The sequence below is a fragment of the Pongo pygmaeus genome, chromosome X (genome assembly GCF_028885625.2).
Source record: "Pongo pygmaeus isolate AG05252 chromosome X, NHGRI_mPonPyg2-v2.0_pri, whole genome shotgun sequence".
In the NCBI taxonomy this organism is placed as follows: Eukaryota; Metazoa; Chordata; class Mammalia; order Primates; family Hominidae; genus Pongo; species Pongo pygmaeus.
This window is the reverse complement of record NC_072396.2, coordinates 144,426,941-144,446,551: the sequence shown is the minus strand read 5'-3', so window position 1 is coordinate 144,446,551 and position 19,611 is coordinate 144,426,941. Positions and strand designations below refer to the sequence as shown.

Sequence of the window (19,611 nt, the reverse complement as noted above, 5' to 3'; positions counted from 1 at the left end):
GCAGAAAAATCCCATTGAAATTGCTCAAATGCCCTGTTGATGTTAAGTGCTTCTGTTTACTCACTTTGAGGCTTTGAGTAAATGGTACTGTAATTGAATTTAGCCTTGCTACTTAAAATCAATCTGGGATATAATATGGGCAAGAGCCTATTTTAATCCTGAATGATGGAAGATTTGAAAAGGAGCTCCTCTGGATCCATGGTCAGATGTCTTACAGATATAGAATAAACTACCTAGAGGATTCTGCTTGAAAGAATCATTCTAGTTGGTGGGCAGCACATTTCATTTCAGTTCAGCAAATGTATACCACTCATCCACCTACTATGTGCTGTGCAGTAGGACAGACAACAAAAATGGTAGCAGGTACAATTGAAGATCAAGATATGGCTTTTCTACTCTTAAGGAATTTATGCTATAGCTGAGAAGACCAGTCACATAACAGTCATGTATTCACTTAATGTAGTAAAGCCATTCAAGAAGCATTAACAGAATGCTTTGGGTATACAGTGTAAGTTATCATTTTTTTCTACCCAAGAGGAATTTGAGAAGGCTTCAGAGAATAGATGCTATCTGAACAGAGCCTTTAAGGATTAGAAGGATTTACTTGGTGGAGAATGCTGAACTGGTATTTCAGGGATAGGGAAGAGATTGCCTAAAGTCACAGAGCCATGCAGAAGCCTTGTGTACATGGAAGTATATATTGTATCTACAACACAGGGTGTATGGCAGAGGCAGGCCTTGTTGAGGGTTGGAGATGAGAGTCAATGAGTTAGGAGGGCAGATTGAACTCAAAATCATCCTCCCTTAAATGTAGTTCTTTTTCAGTATTTCCTGTCTCAGTGAATGATGACAACATTCACCTAGACATGCTAACCCAATACTTGGAAGACATCTTTAATAAGCACTTACATCTAACTCTTGGCATTTTTGCCTCCTAAATATTTATAGAACTTCTTTCCATGCCTGCTGCTGACAATCTAGTCCACGCCATCATCTTTCATCTAGATTACAGCAATAGCCTCCTAAATAGACTCCCTGCCTTCACTCTTGTTCCCTTCTAATTCATCTTCCACAGAGCAGTGAGAATGATCTTTTCAAAATGCAGTTCTGTTCATGTGACCTTTCCTTGCTTAAAACTTTCAAGGATTTCCTGCTATTTGTGGGATAAAGAATGAACAGCTTACTTTGGCCTAGAGGGCTCTGCACAGTCTGGCTCCTGCCTCCGTCTCCAGCCCCATCTCACACCACACTCCCTCTTGCCACTGGCTTCCTTTATTTCCTAGAGACCTGCATATACTGTTCACTGTGCCTAGAAAACTACCTTTCGTCTAGTTAACTCCTATTTACCCTTCAGACCTCAGCATCTACACACTTGTTTTACTGTCTGATTTTTCCTGTAAGCTGCCAGCTACATGAAGGCAGGGACTTGTCTCCATCTTGTTTAAAGTAGTATCTCTAGAGCTTGGCTGATAACAGCACAAGCGCTGACAGAATGGTGCTCAGCAAATAGGTGGTAAGTGAATGGGTATATTTCAATAAAGGGGTTAATCCAAGCTGGGATAAAAACTATGCCTGAATTTAGGACTATTTCTTAAACTAACTGCCATGTAGTTTGGTTTTGTTTTAATGAAAATTAATATTTACCCTACTACTGGAATGTGTTTTGTCTATGTTTCTGTTTGAAATGTTTGCAGCATGTAAGTGCTGCATATGAGTTAATGACAAATTTTCATTTTATTTTCAATTTAATTGTATTTACCTAGGTCACAGTAGACACACCAACTAGCCCAGTTACCAGTGGACTTCCACTTTTCTTTGTTATAACTGTTACAGCCATCAAGCAGGTAAATTTCTTATTTACACTTGCACCTGCATTTCAGTCCAGGCTTGTTGGAATTTCATTGTCAAAGGCTCTTTTTCATATTTATATACAGTGGGTAGTATCCTTTATGGATTTATTTTATATTTGGTTCCTCTTGAAAACCTATTAAAATGATAGGCACACATCCTTAATGTATTTCCTTGTTTCCTCTTCATTATCTGTGTATGTGGGTGTAAATGTAAAAGAAAGAGCAGGTAAAAGGTACAGCCCAGTCAGGAAATAGGAGGTAGATTTTTTAATGCATATTAATTGTTTCAGTGTGGTATGTCTGTGTGAAAAACTCCCATTTTTGTGGATTTTTAAAAATTGTTTATGCCTGTAGCGAGAACTCAAGGGAAGAATACTTTAATTTTCTTGTTTTTTCCTTCTACTGCTTCAGGGGGTAGTAGGTAGAGGGGACATTTCCTGTTTTTTGTCAGAGCTGATAGACTGCCACAGATTGTGATATGGATGTCTTTGAAGTATTTTGAACATTTTGTATGCTAGTATGTTTGAAAAATTCCAGATGAAAATGGAAACAGGAAATTGGAGGTGAAAGCGTAGGTTAACAGTGTTAATCATGTTTTGTGTCAGTCCACAGCATCTGACTATTTACAAACATATTTTTAGATGATACTTAACAAAGCGCTTTTAAAAAGGATACCAAAGAAGCTTGCAAAACAAAGGCCTTCTAAGCATTATTGGGAACAAGATTACCTTTCCTCTTTGGGTTATCTGGTCTTATATCTTGCTTACCAGGAACTATAAGCATATTTTATCAAGTGTTCAGTTGCAAAATAAAGACTTTTGGAATGTTCTTTTCCTTAGACTGATAGGATTATTTTCTTTAACATCATAAAATTGCTGGTTCCAAGAATAGCATGTGTGGTTTTCAAAGGCTTTTTTACTGATTCATTCTACTCCCAATACTGGTTCATGTTAGGACCTTTATTTTTTCACCAGCATCACAAAATGTACTCTATAAAGTGATAGCTTAGCATTATCATAAAGAGGACAGAAGAAGAATGGATATAGTACCTGAGGGGAAAAAGTCGGGGGAGGCGATGAAGAGACTTTTCAAGCAGTTGTATTTGAAAAGGTACAGACATTATTACAACGAAAAAAAGACAAAGGTATATAAAAAAGGAGAGGAGGTCATGCTCAAACATTCATGAACATCCTTTAGATCTTTTGGCTTAAATCTACTTTAGATGAAAAGTCCAAAGTAAAATGAGCCATTAGATCTTTCTCTGACTACTTTTAACTGGAAACGATGAATATCAATTTATATTTTCTTTTGTCACCAAGTCAGTTGAAAAGTTTAGCTGTTGATCTCTACAACTTATCATAACTTCTCTGCCAAAACAATCCTAGCTTGCCTTTTCTATTCTCTGTGGGTGAGAAATAATTAAAATACTCCCTTGGAGATGATTACTCGAACAGTCTACTACAGCATATACAAAAGATTATATGTAAGTGATTATGGCTATAAGAAAATACAAACCCAGGACAATCTTTTTTCAAAGTAAAAAGTAGAGAGAATTAACTAACTCAAATAAGAGTACAGTTAATCATAGCCTTTCACACATGAAAATATTAAGTCTCCAGTGCTTGTGTTTTCATTAATGTTTAAAGAGTGGAGAAAACTTTTAACACAATAAAGCTATTTATCTAAGGAGTATTTTGAAAGTGTGTCTCAGATTTGCTATTAAAATGTGTAGCATTGTCTCTTTAGCATTCTGAGTTTAAATTAATGCTGGAATTATAAATATTTGGTGTTGACTCATGGGAGGATATAGAAATTTATTAACAGCTTTATTTCATTATCTGAACTCAATTATATAGTTATTTTTATCTTTCAGGGATATGAGGATTGGCTGAGACACAGAGCTGACAATGAAGTCAACAAAAGCACTGTTTACATTATTGAAAATGCAAAGCGAGTGAGAAAAGAAAGTGAAAAAATCAAGGTATTTTTTCTTAGTCCACTCCTTTTTTAATGGCAAAAATACACCATTTTAAAGTGTATAATTTAGTGTCATTGAGTACTTCATAATGTTGTGCAACCGTTAACTCTATCTAGTTCCAGAACATTTTCATCACCCAAAAAGGAAACCCTATACCTATAAGCAGTCACTCCACATTTCTCCCTCCTCCCAGGCCCTGGCAATACTAACCTTCTTTCTGTCCCTATGGATGTATGTATTCTGAATGTTTCATATTTCTTATGTGTCCTTTTTGTCTAGCTTCTTTCACTCAGAATGTTTTTGAGGTTCATCTGCATTATAGTATATAGCAGCATTTCATTCCTTTTGATGGCTGAATAACATTTCATTTTATTTATTCATCAGCTGATGGACATTTGGGTTGTTTCTACCTTTTGGGTATTATGAAGTGCTATGAACATTGAATTACAGTTTTTGTTTGAACATGTGTTTTTAATTCTTTGAGGTATATACCTAGGAGGAAAATTGCTGGGTCATACTGTAATTACATGTTTAACTTTTTAATGAACCACTAAACTATTTTCCATAGTGCCTGTACCATTTTACATTCCCATCAGCAACATAAGAGACTTCCAAGGTAGTAGTATTTTTTTTGACAATCTCAGGCGATTGTTTATTCCAGTTAATCATTGTTTATTATTTACCCAGTAAGACCCTGTCAAATAACATTTTTGACTTGTCCATATCAAACACTAATTTTTTGGTTCTCATTAGATTTTTTAAATTAAAAAATTATATTTTTAGAGCAGTTTTAGGTTCACAGGAAAATTGAGTAGAAAATATAGAGAGTACCCATAAACCCACTGTCCCCAAACACATTTTCTCTGGCTGTCAACATCCCACACCAGAATGGTACATTTGTTACAATCAGTGAACCTATTTTGGCACACTATCACCCAAAGTCCATAGATTATACTAGGGATCACTCTTGGTGTTGTACATTCTGTGGGTTTTGTTAAATATAGGATACATATCCACATAGCCTACATTTGTATATGTGTACATATGTATCCATAGTAGTATCATACCAGGATAGTTTCACTGCCCTAAAAATCTTCTGTTCTCTTCCTGTTCATTCCTTATTCCCCCCAACCCATGGTAACCAGCGATCTTTTTGCTGTCTCTATAGTTTTGCCTTTCCTAGGATGTTACATATTTAGAATCATACAGCCTTTTCAGATTGGCTTCTTTCACTTAGTAATATGCTTTCAAGTTTCTTCCATGTCTTTCCATGGCTTGATAGCTCATTTGTTTCTAGTGATGAATAATATTTCGTTTTCTGGATATACCATAGTTTATCCATTCACCTACTGAAGGGCATTTTAGTTGCCTCTGAGTTTTGGCAATTATGAGTAAAACTGCTATAAACATTTGTGTGCAGGTTTTTATATGGACATACATTTTCAATTCATTTGAATAAATACAAAGAAGTGCTGAATTGTATGGTAAGAGTATGTTTCGTTTTGTAAGAAACTGCCAAACTATCTTCCAAAGTAGCTGTATCATTTTGCATTCTCACCAACAATGAATGGGAGTTCTTGTTGTTCCACATCCTCACTGGGTTTTGATGTTCTCACTGGGTTTTGATGTTGTATGTTGGCCATTTTAACAGGTGTGTAGTACTATCTCACTTTTGTCTTAATTAGCATTTCACTGATAACATATGATATGGACTTTCTTTTCATATGGTTCTTTGTCATCTGTATATCTTCATTGGTGAGATGCTGCTTAGTTTTTGCCCATTTTTAAAGCAGGTTGTTTTCTTATTGAATTTTAAGAATTCTCCATATGCCCAATAATAGTTAAATTTCCTTGCATCTTCTTATAGTAATGATGGGAGGAAGACTACAGAGTGGGAGGGTCACCAGTGTTTGACATAGAATGTCTTCCTTTTTCTACTTTTTCTTTTCTCTATTCTCTACATTCTGGTCAAGGGGGAACTTGTGCCGAACTAGGTTAGGTTAAGATCTGAAGTTTTCGAAACAGTTGTAGAAACTCAGCATTGTTGATCAGCGTAAGAACCAAAGGCAGACTGAGTACAGTGGCTTACGCCTGTAATCCCAGCACTCTGGGAGGCCAAGTTGGGTGGATTGCTTGAGTCCAGGAGTTGGAATCCATCCTGGGCAACATGGCAAAACCCTGTATCTCCAAAAAAATTAGCCAAGCAGTCCCAGCTACTTGGGAGGCGGAGGTGGGAGGATCACCTAAGCCCAAAAAGTTGAGGCTGCGGTGATCTGAGATCGAGCCACTGCACTCCAGCCTGGGTGACAGAGTGAGACCCTGTCTCAAAAAAAAAAAAAAAAAAAAAAAAAAACCCGACAACAACAACAACAAACAAAGGCTGCCTGAATGATTCATAGCATCCAATCTGTTGTTCCCAGTACACTACGTAAAATTGCAAAGCAGGCAAAGGCCTCCTACATCTCTCCCTTTCTTTCATTTCCTCTTTCTGATTTTGTTGACACTCCACCCCACCCCCCTTTACAAAGGCCCCCATTTTTCACTTTCCCTCCACCAAGCTTCTTTTCCTTGAGGCTGAACTCAACCAGGTATAATCTTGATTAAATAAATGTGAAGCTATTGTGATTAAATTATTGTGTGAGATGCTATTTGATGTAGCTGTTTCTGGAGTGTAAGTGTGTGGGAAGAGATGCTTATTAGCCAGCAGTCTCTAAATAGCAGATTGCTTGGCTGGGGAGTAGGGGGAAAGAGTTTGTTGAGACTCCTTTTGAGCAAGAGAGAGACTTGGTCTGCATCCTTAGTGTGGTGGGGAGTCTTTGAAGTGTTAAAGCCGGAGAGTGACTTGATGATTTTTAAAAATAAAACTGGAGTGAGGCAAAATGAAAGCATGAATGTGCAATCAGAGAGATATAGCTTAGGCAAAAAATGGTAAGGGCTTATATTAGGATGATAGTAGTATTGATAACAATAATAAAAATAGTAGTCACCATTTATATAGTATGTAATATATGCCAGGCAGTCTTTTTTTACATTCTATTAACTCATTTAACCCTCAACAACAGCCATATGAAGTAGGTATTTTTATTATCCTCTCTTTACAAATGATGAAACCGAGGCATAAGGAGGTTAAGGAACTTGCCCACTACTAGTAAGTTGGAAAGCTGGGATTTGAATTAAAGCAAGCCTAGGTGTAGAGTCCATGCTCTTAACCACAACTCTCTACTACCTGTTTAGATTTTAAGGGAAATGGATATATTCAGGATATTTTTTGGAGGTAGAATAATCAGAATTTAGTGATTTGTTGGATATAGTGGGTGAGAGAAACAGAAAAAAAAAAAAAAAAGAATAATTAAGATAGCCTTCCTGGTTTTGGCCTGAGCAACTGAGGGAATTACATAGTGCTATTAAAGAAAATGCTAGTGCTTTTAAATAAGATGGGGAAGCCTAGGAGAAAAACAGATTTAGGGACAGAGGTGGGAGTGAAGAGAAATCAGGAATTCACTTTTGGCTATGTTAAGTTTGAGAAACCTATTAGACATACAGTTGGAGTTGTCAATCCTGGAGCTCAGAGGAGGTGTTTTAAATAGAAGTTGAAATTTGGTTGTCATCAGTCTGTACATACCGTATGATGCCATGAGACTGGATGGAATTTCATACAGCATAGAGAATGGGACTTATAACAGGACTTGAGGAATTCCAATGTGAAGACACTATTATTTTTAATGGAAGGAGTATTTTTTGGTGTCAGAAATATCAGAAACTAGATATAGTAAGACACCTCTCAATCATATGTCATGCTTTAGTGCCAAATAGAAATAAAAGTTATACTCTAGTACTTCAACCAATGAATCAACCAAAATGTATTGAAATATTGTGCTGAGTTACAGAAGGGTTACAAAGAATGAAAGAGATGGTTTATGCTCTCAAGAAGTTTTATAGTTTAGCTTAGTAGTCATGCCACATAATGCTAAAAGAATAAAAATACAAGACCATAACTGGTCAGAACCCAGTGAGTGCTTCTGGAAAAAAAAAATACTCTGAATTTAGAGAACGGGAATGAAAACAGTTTTCTCACATGAGATGGGCATGAAATAGATTGTAAAATTCAGAGAGGCAGAGTGTGAAAACATATGGATTGGGGCAGAGAATGAGGAACAATGCTAAGAGGTAAAGAAGAAGCTCCTTGGGTAAAAATGAGGTCTTAGGTTAGATTTAGTAAAAGGAGTTGATTTGAACATCTTTTCTAATATAAATGTTTAATGCTATAAATTTTCCTCCAAGTGTTGCTTTAGCAACAGCCTACAAATTTGGATATATTATGTTTACATTTTCATTTAGTTTAATATTTTCTGATTTCTCTTTAATTCTTCCTCAATTCATGGGTTATTTAGAAGTTTGTTATGTAATTTCTAAATATTTGGGAATTTTCTGGTTATTATTATTTTTTTTGAGATGGAGTTTCGCTCTTGTCACCCAGGCTGGAGTGCAATGCCGCAATCTTGGCTCACTGCAACGTCCACCTCCCGGGTTCAAGCAATTCTTCTGCCTCAGCCTCCCAAGTAGCTGGGATTACAGGCATGCGCCACCATGCCTGACTAATTTTGTATTTTTAGTAGAGATGAGGTTTTACCATGTTGGTCAGGCTGGTGTCGAACTCCGCAGGTGATCCATCCACCCTGGCCTCCCAAAGTGCTGGGATTACAGGTGTGAGCCACCGTGCCCAGCCTAGATACCTTTTTGTTATTGGTTTCTAATTTAATTCCATTGTGTTCAGAGAGCATATTTTCATTTTCTCATTCACACCCTTTGTGTTATTGTTGTCATACATTTTACTTTTACATTTTATAAAGCCCACAATATGTTACTATTTTTGCCTGTGAGTTGTCTTTTTTGGTAATAAAATATATAAAATAAACTTTTTACCATTTAACTTTTTTTTTTTTGAGACGGAGTTCGCTCTTGTTGCCCGGGCTGGAGTACAATGGCGCGATCTTGGCTCACCGCAACGTCTGTCTACTGGGTTCAAGCGATTCTCCTGCCTCAGCCTCCCAAGTAGCTGGGATTACAGGCATGCGCCACCATGCCCGGCTAATTTTTTTGTATTTTTAGTAGAGACGGGGTTTCTCCATGTTGGTCAGGCTGGTCTCGAACACCTGACTTCAGGTGATCTGTTCGCCTCAGCCTCCTAAAGTGCTGGGATTACAGGCGTGAGCTATCATGCCAGGCCCCATTTAACCATTTTTAAGTAACCATTTTTAAGTGTACAATTTATTTATAGTAAGTACATTCACAGTGTTGTACAACCATCACCACTATCCATTTCCAGAACTTTTCCATTATCCCAAAGCTCTATTCATTAAACGGTAACTTCCCATTTCCCCCTTCCTCAGCCCCTTGTGGCCTCTATTCTATTAATACTTTTTGTCTCTATGAATTTCCCTATCCTCAATACTTTATGTAAGTGGAGTTATACAATACTTGTCCATTTATGTCTGGCTTCTTTCACTTAGCATAATGTTTTCAAGGTTGATCCATGTTATAGCATGTATCAGAAATTCCTTCCTTTTTAAAGGTGGATAATATTCCATTTTATGTATATAACAGTTTGTTGATCCATTTGTATGTTGATGGACATTTATTTCTAACTTTTGACTATTTTGATTAATGCTCCTGTGAACATTGGTATATAAGTATCTGTTTGAGTTTTTGCCTTTGATTGAGTATATAACTTAGAGCAGAATTACTAGGTTGTAATTATCTTTTTAACACTTTTTTTTTTTTTTTTTTTTTAAGACAGAGTCTCACTCTGTCACCCAGGCTGGAGTACAGTGGCACGATCTCGGCTCACTGCAGCTTCTGCCTCCTGAGTTCAAGTGATTCTTCTGCCTCAGCCTCCTGTGTAGCTGGGATTACAGGCATGCGGCACTGCACCTGGCTCATTTTTGTAGTTTTAGTAGAGACGGGGTTTTGCCATGTTGGCCAGGCTGGTCTCGAACCCCTGACCTCAGGTGATCTGCCTGCCTCAGCCTCCCAAAGTGCTAGGAGTACGGGTGGGAGCCACCGTGCCCAGCCTGAAACTGTTTTTAAAAGATTAACAATAAGAACTATATTTTATATTTACCCATGTTTTTATCATTTCCCTATGTAGATTTAAATTTTCATATAGTATCTTATTTTTTATCCATGAAGGACTTTCTGTAGTATTTTATAGTGTAAATCTGCTGGAAGTGAATGTTCCTATGGAAAAGTTTTTATCTCACCTTCAATTACCAAAATTATTTTTCTGGCTATATAGAATTATGGGTTGGAGGGTTTTTTTTCTTTCAGTACTTTAAAGATATTACTCCATTGTCTTCTGATATGCATAGTTTCTAATGAGTCTGTTTCATTTCTATTCTCGTTCTTGTGTATATAATATTTCTTTGATGCCTTCACATTTTTCTATTTTCAGTTTTCAGCAGTTTGACTATGATATACCTACATTTTTTTCGTCGTAGTTATCCTTCTCGAAGTTCTCTTGGATCTATTGTTTGTTGGCTTTGATTAACTTTGGATAATTCTTGGTCATTATCTTTTTGAAATGTTTTTTCAGCCTCATTCTCTCTATTCTTCTGGTACTCCAATTACATGACTATTATACTGTTTGATATTTTCTCCCTTGAGTAATTTGTTGTTTTTTAAATACACTCCTTTTTCTCCTGTTTATATATCACTTTGGATAATTTTAGTTGCTCTGTCTTCAGAATTAGTGATTATTTCCTTTGTTGTACCCAGTCCACTAGTTGAAGGAAATCTTCATCTCTGATAACATGTTTTTCATTTCTAACTTTACGTTTTCATTTTTTTTATAGTATCCCTCTGCCAGCATTCTTCATCCACTGTTACATGTTGTCTACCTTTTCCACTAAATACCGTGCCATTTAATATCTTTTTTTTTTTTTTTTTTTTTTTAAGAGACAGGGTCTTACTCTGTTGCCCAGGCTGGAGTACAGTGGCGCAGCCATAGCTTACTGCAGCCTTGAACTCCTGGGCTCAGGCAGTCCTCCCACCTCCATCTCCAGAGTAGCTGGGTCTATAGGTGTGCAACTACACTTGGCTAACTGTTACTATCATTTTTTGTAGAGATGGGGTTCTGTTAAGTTGCCGAGGCTGGTCTCAAACTCCTGGCCTTATGTGATCCTCCCACCTTGGCCTCCCAGAGTGCTGGTAATATAGATGTGAGCCACCACACCCCACCCATGTAACATCTTAATCATAGCTATTTTTAAGTCCCTGTTTCATAATTACAAAATCTGGACATTTTGGGTCTGGTTTCATGGACTGCTTTATCTTTCAATGATGGCTCATTTTTGGCTTGTGTTTTTGTGCATCTCATTTTTTAATTGAATTTTGGGCATTGTTTGTAAAAGAATGATATTAACTGAGGGCAGTGGTATATGTGTTCTGAAATGGGCCTGGCTTCTTCTGTCAGGCCACTAGTGTTGGGGGTTGAGTCAATCTAGTCAACAGTTGGGCTGGCTTTGGTTTTTGATGTTTTTAATGTGTCACTTAACTTCAAATTCCTTAAGTGGTAGAATGCCATTACCTTGAGCTTTGTGTGGGGCCTGGTGTGCCGGAGAGTTTTTTATGGTGTTCCTGTTCTACTATCTGCTTTCAGCACATCCTGTACTCCTGAGTCCCAGAGGTTGCCCCTCCCCGCCCCGCGTTCCCTTGCCTTTTCTCCACTGGTAGACTACTATTTCTTGTTTGTTACTCAGTGTAAGGCTCTTGGCGGGAACAGAATGATTTCTTGGTTTTCTCGTTCCAATCACAATATTAAGCAGGCCATGTGCACCAAAGCCTCAGGGTAAGACTTTCTCAATATTCCCGCTCCCCACCCCCCCCCATAGTAACTGAACTTCTACCTTGTATCAGCACCAGGTTATTGGTATGAATAGGTTTCCTGTCCCATTCCCTGTAGCAGGTCCCATCCCCTGTAGCAGGTCACTTTTGTTTCTACCTCTCCTCTAACAGTAGTGATGTTTCCCTGAGACTATGCCAGGGAAGGTTTCCTGCCTTTCTCCTAGATGCAGATGACGTTTGCTTAATATGAGAAAGGGGTCCATGATTCTGGCATGTTTTTTTGTGCCTGTCTCTTCACAGCAGTCACCACATGTGTGCCCATGCCAGTGAGAAAGGTTCTTTTAGGTCTCCTGCCTGTATGCTTTCTCATGAACACTCAGAAGCCTCTAGAGAAGAGCTGGTGAATGGTTGTGGTCTCTTCTTGTCTCTCAGGCTTGTAGACATTCTGAACTGTCATGCTAGCTCACACCCAGTCTTTAAAAATTGCTTAAAAATCTAGTTGTTTTCTTCTTACCCACTTTCATGGTAGCCATCTCTTCCTTCTATGCTTGGTCAGTTATGAAACAGTTCATCTGTCCTGTCTCTCCTCAGAAACACTTGTTACCCTTTGAAATTCAGTTCACTTGGTTGCTTTGCAACCTCAGCTCTCTGATGGACTAAAAAATACGTATTTGTTTTTAGATTATCCATTTTTTTCCTAATGTTTGTAATGGGAGGTGGTGATGTTCTCTTGTGGCTTTTAAAATGGTAAATAGACCTCTAGAGTTCATTGTCTAACTAGATCATGTTATTCCCTGTCTTTAAAAGTCCTGTACCTATCCTTTTACCTTTAGAGTGAGGCCTAAATCCCTTAGGCTGGCCTGCCAAGCCCTTTGTGATCTGACTCATACACATCTTGTCAGTCTGAGCTTGCACTGCAGATGTAGGGGCCTTTATATTTCATATCTGACTACATCCTAACTGTTGAAAAAAATGCTCTCTTTGTGTGTTTTATTTATCAATGCCTGAGAGTCATCTTCCAACCTCTAATGGGTATCTCCTTCTTGTAAGATGTGTTAGGATTCTGTTTGTTATCTCTCTTCTGCATATTTAAGCATAAATTGTGGTTTTATGTAAGCAACATAAGTGTTTATGTAAGTGAGGAAGGAACAGTCCAACAAAATAAAATATTATTTACAAGTTAGTCAATTATTGATGCTGTTGATCTTGCCTAGTGATTAAGATTGGCAAAGAAAATAAAATTGTTCCTGAATAGGTCTTGAAATCCTCATCTTTATCTGCCGAATCATATTGCAAATAGAAGTCAGGTGTTGCATGTATTACCTAGCATTTCACAGTCAGTGTGTCTAGGTCAGTGTGCCAAATATTGACTCCCTTCTAAAGTGGGTTATCTTCTGCATCCAGCAGCCTCTTCCCTTTACCTGAAGGTGCTGTACAAAAGTATTATTTATAATTTTCAATATGTACCATGGTGTGAAAATCTTGGGAAGCACCAGACTGGAGGATTTCTTATATCTTTCCAAAAAAATGTTATGACTCTTCATAAGTTGGGAGTAAAGTAGTTGCAGGATGTTAGTAATAATTATAATTAACACCTTTGAAGTGGTTAATATGTGCCAGGCACTTTGCTCAGTACTTTTCTTGTATCATCATTTCATGCTCACATTAATTCTCTGAGGTAGTTGCAATCGTCTAAGACACTTATTTAAGGTCATATATTTAAGTGGCAGAGCTGGGACAAGAAGTCAGGTTAAAGAGTCCAAACTTTTAATGGTTATGATTTACTTAACCCTACATTATTAAATTATTCATGATTTCTTCTCTCAGGTTTTTCCTCTCCTTGAGCTTTGGGTACTTGCTGATAAGAAATTGTTTCTCATTTCTATATTAAGTGATTCTCCTGACAGCAGATGAATTCATAGAAAGTGACCTATAGAAAAAAAAATTCAAATATTTTGGGAAAAATCAATGCCTCTCTAATTAACTGGGATTTTCTGAGCACTGAAGAAGGACCTGGCACCCAAGAACACAGTTGTTATCACATGGCAGGCAAAGTAGGTTGAAGTATGCGTGGTACAGAGTGGGAGTGTGGCTGTTCAGTGTTCATGAAGTGCCCAATTTGTGACATGTAGATTTTCTTGATTCATTCATGAAGTGATAATGTCATTGTCATATCAAACATTTGTGCAAGAAATATCAAGAGAGCAAATGGGTATCAGAATCATTTATTAAAGGTAAAGGTCAGTGCTAAGGTAATCTGAAAGCATCCTAAGTCCTTCTGACCTTAAAGAGGATTCTGAATATTGAGTAATATTCTTTCATCACCTTTCACATGATGTAGGATGCTGAGATACTCTCAAAGCCCCAGAGCTAATCTCTTGCTAATGTTTTGACTTTTGTATGAGTGTAATGAATGCTTTGTTTGGAATTTAAAATATTTATATTTTTTTCTCAATTCTAGGTTGGTGATGTAGTAGAAGTACAGGCAGATGAAACCTTTCCCTGTGATCTTATTCTTCTATCATCTTGCACCACTGATGGAACCTGTTATGTCACTACAGCCAGTCTTGATGGGGAATCCAATTGCAAGGTAACAGACTAAACCTTGCCTAAACATTTTGATCTCAGGATAGTTAATCATACAATACTGCCTCCCACCACCCTCTAATCTTTTATTTTTTCTTATTTTTATTTTTTCTTAGGTTTTATATTTGAAAACAGCTGTTATGTAATTGTTTTTTAACTTCTAAGCAAACACTCATCTTTGGGTAAAAGGGTGGTAATTCCATGTGGAAAAACTGAGCCCCAAGTAAAAGCTACCACAATTTTTATAGCACTGCTTGAATTTAATATTGACACAGCCGATTTAATATTTAGACTCTTTAAAATGGGGGTAATCATAGGCTTAAACTGTGTAACTATACAAATAACTTCATGTATGCTAACCTTACAATTTGATCTATTTTTTTCTAAAATGTATATTTTCATTAAAAATGTATATTCTTGGGATGTAAGAAACCCAACCTGGAGTAATTTGATTGCTATTTAAAAATAATACTTAGGGCTGGGTGCAGTGGCTTACGCCTGTAATCCTAGCACTTTGGGAGGCTGAGGCAGACGGATCATTTTGAGTTCAGCAGTTCGGAACCAGCCTGGCCAACATGGTGAAACCCTGTCTCTACTAAAAATACAAAAAAATTAGCCGGGCGTGGTGGTGGGCGCCTGTAATTCCAGCTACTCGGGAGGCTGAGGCAATAGAATTGCTTGAGCCCGGGAGGTGGAGGTTGCAGTGAGCCAAGATCACGCCACTGCACTCCAGCCTAGGTGACAGGGTGAGACTCCATCTCAAAAAAAAAAAAAAAAAAAAAAAAAAAAGATAGGGTGTAGTTTGGAAAATGTTTGCTTTATAAGTAAGTTATAAAGCAACATTTTATATACATATAACAAATTATAACTCATTTATAATTACAAGTGACTTAAAGTAAATTTGGTCAAATGGGGGTAACTTATTTCCCTCATACACTTTCTGGCACAGTCGGTTTTCTTGGCCATGGTCCAGAGCTCCACAGGGCATGAAGATGTATCCTCTCTATGCTGCCTTTAAGGAGGGGTACTCATGTGGCTCACCTCTGGGTATGTCCTTGGAGGGCTCCTCTGTTTGTTTATTCCATCTGGAGTTGAGGACTAGGACTCAGTATGTAAAAAAGAACCTTTACCTGTTGGATGACTAATTCTGTATTTAAAAAGCATGGTAATGACCTGCTTTTAACCTGTTCAAAAACAAAGTTATAATTTAGGGAATGTCAAGATATAAATCAAGAAATCTACATAAAGATTTCCTGATAGTGAAAAAGTTGTTTGGAGTAAGAAAACTTTCAGATAGTTCTTTTTTCAGTTAAGTTGTTTTAAATATAGTTCAGACATTGCCGTAATATTTCCCCCAAGATGACGACAACAGCTTTCCCTTCTGCCTAAGTGGTGCGCTCTTTGAGTCTGCTTTAGCCCTTGTTTGATGATTTATAAATGGGTTCATTGGCGCCTGCCTTGAGTTCTGGATGAATCAAGTGCATAATATACACTAGTAGAATATTCTAATTATCTGACTAATGCAAGACACGTCATCTCCCTGCCCCTTGTACAAAATGTATCCATATTGAACATTTTCAAGATCATTAATTAAGCTATTTGTGTAATGGAACTATTAATGATTTTTTTCTTGCTGTTGGCAAAATTTTAGCATTTTTATGACCAAAAAGGTTATGTTCAATTCATATGTGTATATCTCCATTGCCATACACTATAGTGAGCAAAATAATAAGTCTCAGTTCTGTAAATAGGAAAAAAAATAAATGTATTAACTTTTTCACGTGGTTTTAGTTAATTATATGCATGTTGTGAATGAATTCTCTCAGCTGTCCATGTCAAGAAGAGCTTTTAGGTTTTTAATTGTCTTTGAAACCCTCCTTGCAGCAGGTTATCTTTCTAATTATTTGTAATATATTTTCATAATAATACCATAAAACTTATTAGTGGGAAATGTTAATATTTGTTTATTCTGCCAAAGCCTCTTACTAAAACATACTAAATTTGTTCCTGAAATCAGTTGGGTGTATGATTATGAAAAGAAACAGTTTTTTTGGTTTTCACTTTTTCTTCTGCTTTCGACTAGACACATTATGCAGTACGTGATACCATTGCACTGTGTACAGCAGAATCCATCGATACCCTCCGAGCAGCAATTGAATGTGAACAGCCTCAACCTGACCTCTACAAGTAAGAATCACCTGCTTTCATTTTATTTCTGTTTGTTGGCTCTGCTTCTCTTTGCTAATAGTATTGCAAAAGAAACACCCACCACTTACCAGCCTACTCTCATTTGTGTTTTTATGGGCGATTCCTTCCTTCTGGCAGAAAAATGAATCAAATCAGCCTTGTTCACTATCAGCCCAGAATAAATCATTGTGGGCCCAGGTATCTTATGATTTTTCTTTTATTTTTATTACTTGTAAATGTGGCCATATATCAAAATTTTAGATAATGTTACCCTATAAGGCTGATCTATCAGGCTGATGCAGTAACCAGTTAATTAAGTAAAAAACAAATCCTTTTACATGCCATCTGACATTAAAGAGAGAAGGGGGATATCCTCTTCATGCAATTAGTAGGTTCTGTCCTTTCTTAGAATGATCATGATGCACTAAGGATTGCAAATAGGCTATTTCTTGTCCACAGTAAACAGTTGAGGGATGAGTACAATGGTGTAATTTCCTCTATTTTACTATACTTAGGCTCTCTGGAGTAGGTTTGCTGATTATTAGTCATTGTGGGTTGTCAAAAATTTGGCGTTTGATTTCAAGACTGGTTAGTTTGGTTGATTAGAGCATAGTACTAATGAGGGTAGCGTAACAGGTTTTATCCCCATGTGGGCTAATTAATTTTATCCTATTCTACCGTTGCAGATGGCATCCATTACCCATCTTGTTAATGCACGCTGTTAGTCATAATGAGTGACCAAGTGGTTGGATGTGGTTTACACTAACACCTAGTAGTGGAAAAACAAAGTATTCATTCTACTTCAAGAACAATGACCTCCCTCCTTCTCATCGTTTTTTCTTTCCTCTTTCCTCTCCTCTTCGTATCCACCTTGATGATAGGAACTAGGGCCAAAAAGTGTAACAGTTTTTCTCTACCTTCAAGGGACTCACTGTGAGCAAAAGAGATGAAGTAATAAAGCTAAGCTTATACAAGGTGATAATAGAGGTGAGTGTAAGGTCTATGGAATCACAGAAAAGAGAGTAACTTATTCTGCCTGAGCTAGAGAACAATATCTATACCCTTGCATATTTACAGGGAAATCCCCACATTTTTCAGTTGCTTTAAGTATGAAGGAGAATGATAGGACAGGGAAGGTTATTCCTTATTTCCTTAGACGATTGAATTCCTTGCTCTGTGACTTTGGAATACCTTGTACTTCTATCACACTAGTGGTAAGCACTAGCATCGTAATTGCCTATTTACTTTTAGAGGGCAAGGAGCATTTCTTTTTTGCTTATTAGTACATCTTCAGCACTTAGTATAGCACTGGCACAATTAATATATGATGAATGAATGAGCAAACCTTCATATTTTGTGTATATGAGTAATATATTTCTATTTTCTGGGGAAAATGCTGTTTACAATGCAGATTATAAAACACTCATGTTAACGAGGGATTAGGTATTTTTACCTTATTTTGCAGAAATACAGGTTACCATACACCTATTATATTAAGTGATTGGGTCAAGCTCAGTATTGAGATCAACTACAAGTCACAGGCTGGACATTTCCAAGATGGCATTCAAGTGTTCACTGTCTAAGACTAGTACTATGGTTTAAAGAGTGGTTTCAGGACCAGCAGCAGCAGCATTACTGGGGAACCTGAATCAGAAGCTCAGGGATTGGACCTAGAAATCTGTGGTTTAATAAGCGCTCCAGTGATTCTGATGCACACTCAAGTGTAAAAGCTACTGAACTAGTGGTTTTGAAAATTGTATTTTAGCACCAGAAACCTTTCTTCACACGATCCAAGATAGAAGTTACATTATTTATATAACCTTATAAAAGAGAGAGGTGTTGTGTGCATGCATGATGTTAAACAGAACTTGAAAATCAATTGAGAACCTTTGTTTCTGCTCCTATAATCCCATCATGTTATTTAAAAGGTATATGAAAATGTTATATACCTTATCAATTCAACATAACTTTTTTTCCCCAGAAATATAATAGGCTTTTGTAGTTCATTCACAGTTTTGTCTGTCTCTGTTTTATTGTTTGTATTTTCATTCATTCTCATATTTCTGGTACATGGATTTCACCTGGATGTAGAAAACACCTTTGCAGTTTTGTTCTTTTTACAGATTTGTTGGGCGAATCAATATCTACAGTAACAGTCTTGAGGCTGTTGCCAGGTAAGTTTGCTGTTTCTTTAATTTGTCCTTTGGTGGGGGGCGGGGGGGGGTCTATTTTTCTGTTAAATCAACTAAAATAGCCAAATACCTTTCTATTATAGAGAGGAATATAGGCCGGGTGCGGTAGCTCACGCCTGTAATCCCAGCACTTTGGGAGGCTGAGGTGGGTGGATCACCTGAGGTCAGGAGTTTGAGGCCAGCCTGGCCAACGGGGTGAAACCCAATCTCTATTAAAAATACAAAATTTAGCTGGGTGTGGTGGCACACACCTGTAATCCCAGCTACTCAGGAGGCTGAGGCAGGAGACTCTCTTGAACCCGGGAGGCAGAGGTTGCAGTGAGCCAAGATTGAGCCATTGCACTCTACCCTAGGCAACAAGAGCAAGACTCCATCTGAAAAAAAAAAAAAAAAAAAGGAATATAAAGGTGAATAAGCAACTAACCTTGTGATTGGTAGAGTTGTGGTGATAGGGTCTCTGTGTTGTGGGGAGGGGGCTGTTAGAAGTAATGCTTATGGTTTCCAAAATAGCAGAGCTCCAGACATTTTGGATGATATTCCCAAACCTGTTCTAGCCATGGTATTTATTATCCTCGGTTGTGAAGTGGCTGACAACATTGGAATTATAACTGGAGAACAGTGGGAGAGTAATTGAGAAAGTAAGCAGTGGGTAAAATGCTGGAAGAACTACCTGGACTTACGTAAAATGAAAGGCTTCATTAAAACGATAATTAAAACTTCAGTAAAATGATAAATTGTATCAGCCTTCATACAATATATCAAGCAGTTCATACAAAAAGGGATGCTTTCTTTCCTCTTCTATCATCATATTACTGCAACTTTTCCACTTGGCCTTTACAGCCACACTCAAAAAGTTAAAGAAATACAGGGTCCCCAGTGATCCCCCAAAAGGAGGGTTTATTCTCTCCAAATATGTCAGTGTATTTTTCCCACCTTGACGTTTGCATTCCCTGTCTTTCGGTGGCTCTCTGCTTTT

The 19,611-nt window shown here is 37.4% G+C and overlaps 1 protein-coding gene across 9 annotated transcripts in view; it reads left to right on the top strand.

Annotated features, from left to right (window-relative positions):
* The window catches only part of ATP11C (ATPase phospholipid transporting 11C), a 206,436-nt gene that overhangs the window by 114,086 nt on the left and 72,739 nt on the right, over positions 1 to 19,611 (top strand). For all 9 annotated transcript variants that reach the window (XM_054471515.1, XM_054471513.2, XM_054471514.2 and 6 more), the window contains 5 exons: positions 1,764 to 1,844; positions 3,724 to 3,831; positions 14,132 to 14,260; positions 16,340 to 16,443; positions 18,567 to 18,617. In XM_054471515.1, the coding sequence (XP_054327490.1) occupies positions 1,764 to 1,844; positions 3,724 to 3,831; positions 14,132 to 14,260; positions 16,340 to 16,443; positions 18,567 to 18,617 (473 nt within the window). The remainder of the gene's footprint in view (positions 1 to 1,763; positions 1,845 to 3,723; positions 3,832 to 14,131; positions 14,261 to 16,339; positions 16,444 to 18,566; positions 18,618 to 19,611) is intronic.